General features: G+C 42.3%; 2 protein-coding genes across 2 annotated transcripts; one reads left to right on the top strand and one right to left on the bottom strand.

Annotated features, from left to right (window-relative positions):
* The first annotated feature begins 9 nt into the window (after positions 1-9).
* On the top strand, positions 10-1699 carry LOC118965303 (sodium-dependent neutral amino acid transporter SLC6A17-like). Its single transcript, XM_036983641.1, has 2 exons — positions 10-614; positions 754-1699. Exons 1-2 carry the CDS (start codon positions 513-515, stop codon positions 1159-1161), a joined length of 510 nt encoding a protein of 169 aa, XP_036839536.1. The 5' UTR covers positions 10-512; the 3' UTR covers positions 1162-1699.
* A 2359-nt stretch (positions 1700-4058) lies between these two features.
* Positions 4059-10098, bottom strand: LOC110528089 (potassium voltage-gated channel subfamily C member 2). Its single transcript, XM_036983640.1, has 3 exons — positions 9340-10098; positions 6670-7546; positions 4059-6569 (listed from the first exon to the last, which is right to left on the bottom strand). The coding sequence occupies exons 1-2, from the start codon at positions 9928-9930 to the stop codon at positions 6701-6703; spliced, it is 1437 nt and encodes a 478-aa protein (XP_036839535.1). The 5' UTR covers positions 9931-10098; the 3' UTR covers positions 4059-6569; positions 6670-6700.
* Between the last annotated feature and the right edge of the window lie 278 nt (positions 10099-10376).

The following is a 10376-nucleotide window of genomic DNA, read 5'->3' as shown; positions in this document are numbered from 1 at the left end:
GGAGGCAGAACTCTTGAACGCTGGCCTTTAGTGTGTAGACTAACACACGTACTCCCACCATGTGGCGCATCAGCTTAAAGATCCTCAGGATCCTAACAAAGTTCAGCACACGCAGGAAGCCCAGGGCATTCCCACCCAGCCCCACATCCAGGAAGAAGGGCAGGATGGCCACAAAGTCAATGATGTTTAGTATGTTCTTCACAAACACCAGTATGTTGGAGCAGCAGGTAAAACGGACCAGGAACTCAAATATGAACCACACCACACAGACGCCCTCCACCACAGTCAGAGTAGGTTCGGTCACTATCTCATAGTACGTCACCTCTTCTGTGTGGTTCCCATTATTGACCAGCTCTGTGCATTGCTCTAACGTGTGGAAGCTCTCATGTGTCTCCAGACAGAAAGCTGTGATGGAAAGGAGGACGAAGAAGAGGGAAACAAACGCAATGACCTGCAAATGACAAGAAGGGTTATCATATGACTCTGAGTGGATCATCTCATAATGATTAAACATGTGGAAGTACGTCTCCCGTTGTCTCATCGTTCTCATTATGGCTACTGTCATTGAGATGGCCATCAGCCCGCCAGGGTACAATGCATGGGTGGAGGAACTGGTCAGTCAACCTGTTGGAAAACAGTGAAGAGTTTCATATAGACACTTGACATTTTGTGTACTAGCCTTGTTACAGAGTTTGAAGTCAGCACCAGGAGTATTTCTTTTTCTCCTTATTTCCCTTGTTTCTCTCTCTATAGGCTCAGGAGCGTTTCCAGAGCTACCCTCCCTGGGCATTGGCCATGTGCTTCTCCCTCATCGTGATGGCCATGCTTCCTCTCCCCATCGTCTTCATCGCCCGCCACTTCAACCTGATGTCTGATGGCTCCAACAAGTTGTCCGTCTCCTACCGCAAGAGCATGATGAAGGACATCTCCAACCTGGAGAAGGTGGACGAGATGCACTTCATCCTGGGCAAGAACCCAACAGAGACACCTTTGCCCAAGCCCCCGTCCCAAGCCAACCTAGTCCCCCCAGGCACCAAACCCCTGGAGAACTCCAACTCCTCGTCCGCCAACAGCTGCTACCGGACGGGCTACCAGAACAACATCGGCCCCATAACCCCCACCACCCCCGTCACCCCCACTGTCCCTGAGTCCGACTCATGATCACTCTCTCCTCTTCATGTTCCTGCCCCTAAACCCCTAACGATCACCCTCCTACAGGCCAACTCACATTTAACCCTACAGAGTCTCACCACCAGAGGGACCTGCAGCGCTGCCCAAAACACCTCCACCCTCACGCTATGAGTGACCCTAGTCACAGGACACCCCTCTCCCCCTCTCCAACAGACCCAGATGTTAGAGTTTACCGCAGCAGGGGCTGCTTTGACAAGGAACCACATGGTCAGGTGTCTGAGATATTACAGGTGTGTATCTATCCCTAATGGAGTGTATTCAGTGCTGGACACGCAGTATGTTCTGGTCTAGAGGCCAGGCAACAGTATTCTTATTCTGCTCTGCTCTGCTTATTGCAGACACAGTTTAGGGGAATGTAGAGAAAATCATATTTACGTTGGCATTAAGTGAAACTGAATGTGAGTATCTATACAGTGCATTCGGAAAGAATTCAGACTTTTTCCACATTTTAAGTTACAGCCTTATTCAAAGGTCCTCATCACTCTATGCACAATACCCCATAATGACAAAGCGAAAACTGTTTTTTATAAATGTCTGGAAATGTATTAAAAATACAAAAAACAGACCCTTTGCTATGAGACTCAAAATTGAGCTCTGGTGCATCCAAGAAAGACTGTAGTATTTATAGGCACAAATTGGAATGTATTACAGCAGATGTGATGATTAAGGAGCTTTGACCAAATCTGATCGAAGTCTGACTGTAAAGCAATCTCCATTTTACTGAGGAATATAAACCTTCCAATGGTTGATCCTCAAATCTCTGTTTACTGATACTCATGAGCAGAATGGCAGTGCTTCATGCTTAGTATGTAAGTGTGTCTTAATTTAAACCAAGAGCACAGTTCTCCGTTGGACAATTTCAACCCTCTTACAGAAGTGAAGTATTAAAACCAGATGGAGAACTCACAAAAGCACACAGTGTTAGTTTAATATCTGCCAAGACCTTTTCCCACAAGTATTTACACAGTTTCATCACACAGATTGCAAAGCTTTTAACATTCGTTCTTGCCATAACAAACAAAAAAAAAGTACATTTGACAATCTGAAATGGCAGGGAAGGAAGGAAATGCTCCCCCCCCCCCCCCCCCCCCCCAAAATAAAGTAAAATGCCCACTTGGCCTGTCACTCTTATCGTCGTTTGAATTACAAATAGCTGTGAAGTCAATGATTCCATTTTAGAGAGCTTTCTTTTATGAAGAGGATTGCTTTATTTGTATTTTTGTCACAATGTTCAAAGCCATGGTGTTGATGATTAAATTGACTACATTTATATTACTGCATAATATTCTATCACATGTATGTTGGTGCGCATAATGTTTAATACTAATTAAGATTTTATCTGCAAACGTGACCGGGTGTACTTTTTCATCCTGTGTATATTTGAAGTTTCTCTATTTTGTAGTTGGTATACCTTATCTATCTATGACTATGGGAGTGTAAAAGGAGTGCGACGAGGGGGTGGGTACAGTATGTTAACCTTGTGTGATCCTAATGTAGCCTCGTTTTGAGAACGTGTATTGTCGAACTCTGACGAGCTACATGTGCAGCACTCTGGTTCTCATGTGTTCCTCTCTCAGCTGCCTGTAGAGAGGCGTGGCCCTCCAGACAAGAACACATGGATAAGCATATCTATGCAGTAGGTTAATATACAACCAGTCTTTGCTTGAAGTTCTAGTCAAGCTTTATTTGAGTCAAAATCCCTCACTTTAAACGTCTGTAAATATTCTTACGTCTGTAAGATTCTACACCCGATAATAATCCAATTATTTGAAAGATAGAGCAAAACTTGTGAAGTATATAAATGTCTTAACACTGAACTGTTTCGATGAGAGTTAATGTGGAGGAAATGACTATTGGATGTGGTGAATATGAATGCACTTTTTCACTTGAATCTCAAGAGTATTGTTATGTTTTTGTTTTCTGCATGATGGTATGCTCAGTGTTTGCCCTAGCGTGGGTACAGTCTTTGTTAAAGCATTGTACTATTCATTATATTATCTGCTGCAGTAACAGCAACGGGATTGGAGGCTAAAACCTCTGTAGGGAAAATGACTTGTTAGGAACTGCCCCTTTGTAGCTAAAGTGTTAGTGACTCTCAACATAATATGAGTGTGTGAGTGTGGGTATGTGTATTTGTGTCTATGAATGTGTGTTAGTGAGTTTCCTTCTTATAAGTGGGTGCAGGGACTTACCAAGCACAAGTTGAACATTGAATCGGAGGCCCAACCAAAACCAACTCTCTCTTCCATCATGACGATTGTACGTTATTGAAACTACACGTGACAAGAGTAACATTGTTTTTTGGGATATCACCAAAAATATCAATAAACCATAAAGAACATGTCAAGTGATTTGTATTGAACTTTTAGGACAAGCTAGATGTGTAGATAAGATACTTGTAGTTTGGATGGCCTGAACCACTGCCGTTCTCTTTACAATTGGAACATAAGGTCCCCTAGCATTGTGCAAACTTAATCATTTGGCACTCAACATATCCCATATTGGGACATAACCATGTTCCCAGCAGAACACAATCACACGTCCTCACTCTCATTAAGTAATATATACTGTACACAGAGGAAAGTATTGTCATGGTTCACAAGGATCATAATTAATTCACATTTCAATGCAATGTAAATACGCCCTTTGTACATATTTGTGAAGCAATCCCTTGGAGGCCAACAGATGACAAATATCTGTACACAGCTGTTATTCTGGAAGAGGAAATGGTGCTGTCCTCCCTCATAATGGATGTTTTGGCAGAGAACTAAAGGGCTTCTCAGAAGCCAATGTACAACCCTTCAACAAGAGGACACAGCTGTGAACACAGGCTTAACCCATCAAAACACAGGCTTAACCCATCAGAACACAGGCAGTAGACATTTTTATTTCGGATGATTATTACAGACAGACATTGTGGTGATGTTACGCTCTCACCCAACTGTGACATATAATTAGAAAATTACTTAACAGAAACGTAGAAACTATAGAATATACAGTAACTATAATTGCAATGTTTTAATTTGTAGTGTTAATATTGTTAGAGGTTGTAATGTTTTTATATCAAAGATAATGCATTTCATCTGTGTTTCAATTTCCCCTGATAAATTATCCATTTTGTTTCAAATATCAATGTGATTTCACACTCTCACCTAAACAAATCATGAATAAGAATTAACCAGGCAAGTATTGATCAAATGACAGAAATAGCATTGTTTCAACTCATTGTTTCACATATAGAAAAGTACATGTCTAAATCAATGCTCAATTAATGTAAAATGAATTAGTATAGCTATACTAAACCAAAATATTAACACATGCAACAATTTCAACGATTTTACTCTTACAGTAAATCAGTCACTTGAAATAAATACATTAGGCCCTAATCTATGGATTTCACATGACTGGGCAGGGGCAAAGCCATGGGTGGGCCTGGCAGGGCATAGGCCCACCCATTTGGTAACCAGGTCCAGCCAATCAGAATATTGTTTAGTCTCAGAATATCGTCTCAGACGATCCCGCAGGTGAAGAAGCCAATGTTGAGGTCCTGGGCTGGCGTGGTTATTCCTGCAGTGGACATTCCGGCAGTCAGCATGCCAATTTAATGCTCCCTCAAAACATCTGTGGCATTGTGTTGTGTGACAAAACTGCACATTTTAGAGTGCCCAATTATTGTCCCTAACTCATGTAATGATCATGCTGTTTAATCAGTTTCTTGATATGCCACACCTGTCAGGTGAATGGATTATCTTGGCAAAGGAGAAATGCTCACTACACGGACAAACTGTGAACAAATTTGTTTACAAAATTTGAGAGGAAGAAGCTTTTTGTGCTCATGGAAAATGTCTGGGCTCTTTCATTTCAGCTCATGAAACATGGGACCAACACTTCATATGTTGTGTTTATATTTTTGTTCAGTGTAAATTACTTGACTGAAACTTGAATATGATTAAAAACTCTACATGTCAGCAAAAGTATTGTATTTGGTTCAAAACATTCTCTAAGACCTAAACCTCAAATGGAGTTGTGCATAAAGGGTGTGACCATTGAGCAAGTTGAGGAAGCTGAACTCCTAGGTAACATTCAATGGTCAATTATCATGGTCAAGTCATTTTGACAAAGTGAAGATGGGGAGGGTTATGTCTGGTATAAAAGTTGCATAATCAGATAAGATACAGCTCAGACACCCATACATACCCCACAAGCCATGCCACCAGGGGTCTCTTCACAGTCCCCATGTCCAAAACAATTCACGGAAATGCACAGTATTATACAGAGCTATGATCGCATGGAACTCCCGTCCATCTCCAATTACTCAAGCAAACAGCAAAATTACATAAAACAAATGGATAAAACAACATCTCATGGCACAATAGGGACTGTGAAATGACACACATACAAACAAACACATGCCCACACACTCTATCACACTCTAACACAAACAATCTATACACACATTATTCTTTAGTTGTGTTGTTTGTACAATGAGTGTAGAGAACATTAAGAACCCCTGGTCTTTCCATGACCAGGTGAATACAGGTGATAGCTATGATCACTTATTGATGTAATTTGTTAAATCCACTTTAAGCAGTGTATATAAGGTTAGAGAAGGATTTTTAAGCCTTGAGATAATTGAGACATGGATTGTGTATGTGTGCCATTCAGAGGGTGAATGGGCAAGACAAAAAATGTAAGTGTCTTTGAATGGGTATGGTAGTAGGTGCCAGGGGCAGCGGTTTGTGTCAAGAACTGCAACGCTGCTGGGTTTTTTACACTCAGTTTCTCAACTGTGAATTAACAGTTTCCCGTGTGTATCAAGAATGATCCACCACCCAATGGCCATCCAGCCAACTTGACACAACTGTGGGAAGCATTGAAGTTAACATGGGCCAGCTTCCCAGTGGAACACTTCCGACACCTTTCCCCGACAAAGTCCACGCCCCGACGAATTGAGGCTGTTCTGAGGGCAAAAGGGGGTGCAACTCAATGTTAGGAAGGTGTTCTTGATGTTTGGAATACTAACTTTATATTGCATCATTTTACATTTGTGTGACTGTTCTTGTCTACCAGTACGTCAGTGTTTTGTTACTTGCTGTGTTTTATGTTTTTGTCTGGACCCCAGGAAAAATAGCTGCTGCTTCAGCAAAAGCTAATGGTGATCCGAATAAACCAATAATACATACTACCTTGAATGCACACAAACAAATATTGTTTGTCCTTTACCCATGCAATGGTCTATAAAGATATTAAAATGTAAAATGTTATAATGTTATTGATGGTATAACATAGCTATAATGTCCCAATCCGGTGTAATGGTACAATCAGGATCCAGTCTCTACATCCGGGGTCTCATAGCCAGACTAACGCCGGGATTCACTCTAAGAGGGAAAGAGAGAGAAAAGTTGATCTTGTTTTCTGAGCAACAAAAATTGGGATATTAATATAATCAAATATGAATATACAAATATTATAAAATACCTGAACAAGAGCGCTCCCCTGATAACAGGCATCATTCTACCTGCTCCCCACTTGGGGATGGCTGGCTAAGCGTTCCAGACAGGGGCAGGTGTTGCCTCTTCTTCTTCTTTGGGAGCTTTTGTTGGGCCATGGCCAGGGAGTAGTACAGGCGGAAGTTATTGACTATGACTGGGACAGGCATGGCGATGGTCAGAATACCTGCCAGAGCACACAGGGCTCCAATTACCATGCCGGAACAGGTCTCCGGGTACATGTCCCCATAGCCCAGGGTTGTCATGGTAACCACCGCCCACCAGAAGCCTATGGGGATGTTCTTAAAATTGGTGTGCGCAGACAAAGTTGGGTCTTCAGGGTCACCATGTACTCGCTCCGCGTAGAATTCCAGGGTGCTGAAAATTAGCATTCCAATTCCAAAGAAGACAGCAAGAAGGCAGAACTCTTGAACGCTGGCCTTTAGTGTGTAGACTAACACACGTACTCCCACCATGTGGCGCATCAGCTTAAAGATCCTCAGGATCCTAACAAAGTTCAGCACACGCAGGAAGCCCAGGGCATTCCCACCCAGCCCCACATCCAGGAAGAAGGGCAGGATGGCCACAAAGTCAATGATGTTTAGTATGTTCTTCACAAACACCAGTATGTTGGAGCAGCAGGTAAAACGGACCAGGAACTCAAATATGAACCACACCACACAGACGCCCTCCACCACAGTCAGAGTAGGTTCGGTCACTATCTCATAGTACGTCACCTCTTCTGTGTGGTTCCCATTATTGACCAGCTCTGTGCGTTGCTCTAACGTGTGGAAGCTCTCATGTGTCTCCAGACAGAAAGCTGTGATGGAAAGGAGGACGAAGAAGAGGGAAACAAACGCAATGACCTGCAAATGACAAGAAGGGTTATTATATGACTCTGAGTGGATCATCTCATAATGATTAAAGACACAAACAACACACTGATTTATTTGTCTTCTAGGTTTGATTGGTTGGTGAGATGAGGCTGTTGTCTCCTGAACTGACTCAATCCCATGGCTGCTGTTTCATATGGAGCCACAGTACCTTCATTTGAGTGACATGAGCTAATGAGAGTTACATTACTGAACCATTCAAGGGACTCTGAGGGTGAATCTCAATTGCATTTTTTAATTCCTCACATCTTCTCTCCCCATCTCCTTCTCAAAGCACATTGGAGCGGAAGATCTGAAGTTCCTGCACACTAATATTCTCTGTTTTAAGAAGGAGGAAAGGAAAACATATGTAAGAAGAACATAGAATTGAGATTCACCCTGAAGCTTCAATTCTGGTGAAGCTGCTTTTATTATTACAGTCCTAGCCTATGGAACAGCCGACAAGAGAATCTGAGTGTAGTAGAAACAGTGGATTTTTTGTTTTATTTTTGCACACCCCAGGTGTTTTTTGTTTTAAATTTTTTGTTTTAAATTGTATTTGTGAAGCAAAACTTTTCCTAAACGGAAGCAAACAAAACGGGGCGTGATCTCCCTGAATTTGTTCAATAAAAACTATTGTTTGGCAAATGATTACACCCCAGGTGTAGCCCACAAATCTTATGTTGTACACAAAGGGCATGGTTGACATGTTCCAACTTTTTATTGGATTCCATGCCTCAGTAGGCTATTAAGCATATGCACAATTTCATGACATTTTTTTCAGGGGGGGAATTAGGCTACATGCAGCTATTTACATGTTGTACACAAAAGATGATCAACATGTTCATACAAACTTGCAGATAGTTTTTTGCCCCAAGGCATAACTCAAGTGGGGAGTTACATGCAGCTATTTAGGCAGCATATCAAACACAAGCAGGACACAGACATATAGTCTAATTAGCCATTTAGTGTTATTTTTTAAAATCATAGTTGTAAACATTGGCTAAACAGGAGGCGGACAGGCAGCCAAAGTAGTAGTGTTCTATTTCAGCAACTCTGGCAAGTGGCAACGAAATGGCAGCAACTACGAAGATGGGCCTACAGCATCCCACAAAACACATATTGTTTTTACTCCAATGCAACATGTATGGACTGTGTCCTGCTTGTGCAACTGCAATATCCATTACAGCAGACAGAGAAGGTTGTAGCCTTCATAAAGGCCTTGAATGTTCGTTCAAATCACTGCAGGATTCTTATTTCAGCTGCTCAGAATATGAGGTAGTGATATAGACTACATTAACAAAGGAAAAAATGGGTACGCAAATTAACACATCCACAGAAGGTGATCTGGATGTATAGGTTTGAGAATGAGGTTTCCAGAGGGGCAGAGCAGGGGCACAAACTCAGTATTCATAACCACAGCCTTTAAAGAGGTGTGGTTCATCAGATGTGCTTCAGTGCTTCAGGCTTTCAGAGCTGCTTCCACGTGCATCTCCAAGCCAGTGCAAGTGTTTACTGTTCTTCAAAATGAGTGACTCTGTTTCACTGCTGTGATCCGTATCTATGCCTGCTGCCTGCTCTGCACAGTCATTAGAGCTGTTTGGTTTATGGAAAAGCCATATGGTTTATAACTGCAGTAAACAGAGCCTGCCTGCTACCACACCACCTTCTCCACAGCTTGGTAGGAATGTCCAGAGGGAATTACCCAGCCTCACACTGACTAGCCTGATTCAGTCCCTATCAAAACTACATTTTATTTTAATTGGGAGAGAATAAAGAATACAGACCTTGGCAGCCTTAGACGAGAACGGGTCGTCAAATAAAGCCCATATTTTTGCTTTCCACCTTTTGCAGCAGCTCTGAGAATTAGCTGGGTGGTCCTCCACATCGAATGACTCTGGAAACTCTTCATTGTGGTGCTCTTTTGAGTCTGATGGCCCGAACGCTGCAAGGGCCACTTCGGCATCCCTATGTTGGCAGAATGTTATCCAGCAACAAGGTTCCACGTCCGCCTTGTCGACCTCCCAAAAAGCCAACTCCTCTTCAAAAAGGGGACCACAGACATCTTTTGGACAGTGAAGCTTACCGGTTCTGTAATAATTCAGAACATTGGAGAAAACACCTGGATGTCTGTCGAAGAAGAATTCAATGTCACCACTTGGGTCATGATCCATCAGTTTAGCCAATCGGGTACCAGGCAAGCTCTTGAGAGTGCTCATGTAAGTTTCATGACGCATGCCACCAACGTTGATCACAACCTTTTTCATGACATCCCCTTTTGTGTCCCAGTCTTCCCTTAGACATGTTGTCAATGAAGTCCTGTCGAGGCCATGGGCTGAAGTATGGCCCTGAGAGGACACATACATTGAGCTGATCATGACCTGGAGGGGAGAGAATTGCACGTCCAGGAATGTTGTTTAGCCTACGGTCCTCGCCAACATTTTTGAAGAGATTTAAAAGGTTTCAGGCCCAGGGGTAAAGAAAAACAGCATTACGGCAGGCTATCATCTCTCTCCTTTGGTAGTTAAGTTTGGGAAGAAATAATGATCTTTCCTTCCTATTTATTTCTTCAGAGCCTATTACAGTGTAGTCCCGCCCCTGTAGGCAGCCCCCTTTCTGCATTCCAAAGTTTTTGTCCACTTCTGTCAGTTAGGGAAACCTGGTCTCTAAGCATTTCGTATTATTCCTTAAGTAAATCTGAGACACTCCATTTAGTATGTTATGTTACGTTTTGTATGGTATGTATTCATTTGTGGATGTCCAACACCCATTTCATATGATGTATTACAAATGAAAAAGGTGTATTATGTTACGAATTGGTAAA

Source organism: Oncorhynchus mykiss, chromosome 7 (assembly GCF_013265735.2).
Source record: "Oncorhynchus mykiss isolate Arlee chromosome 7, USDA_OmykA_1.1, whole genome shotgun sequence".
Taxonomy (NCBI): Eukaryota; Metazoa; Chordata; class Actinopteri; order Salmoniformes; family Salmonidae; genus Oncorhynchus; species Oncorhynchus mykiss.
This window is presented reverse-complemented; position numbering and strand designations above follow the sequence as displayed.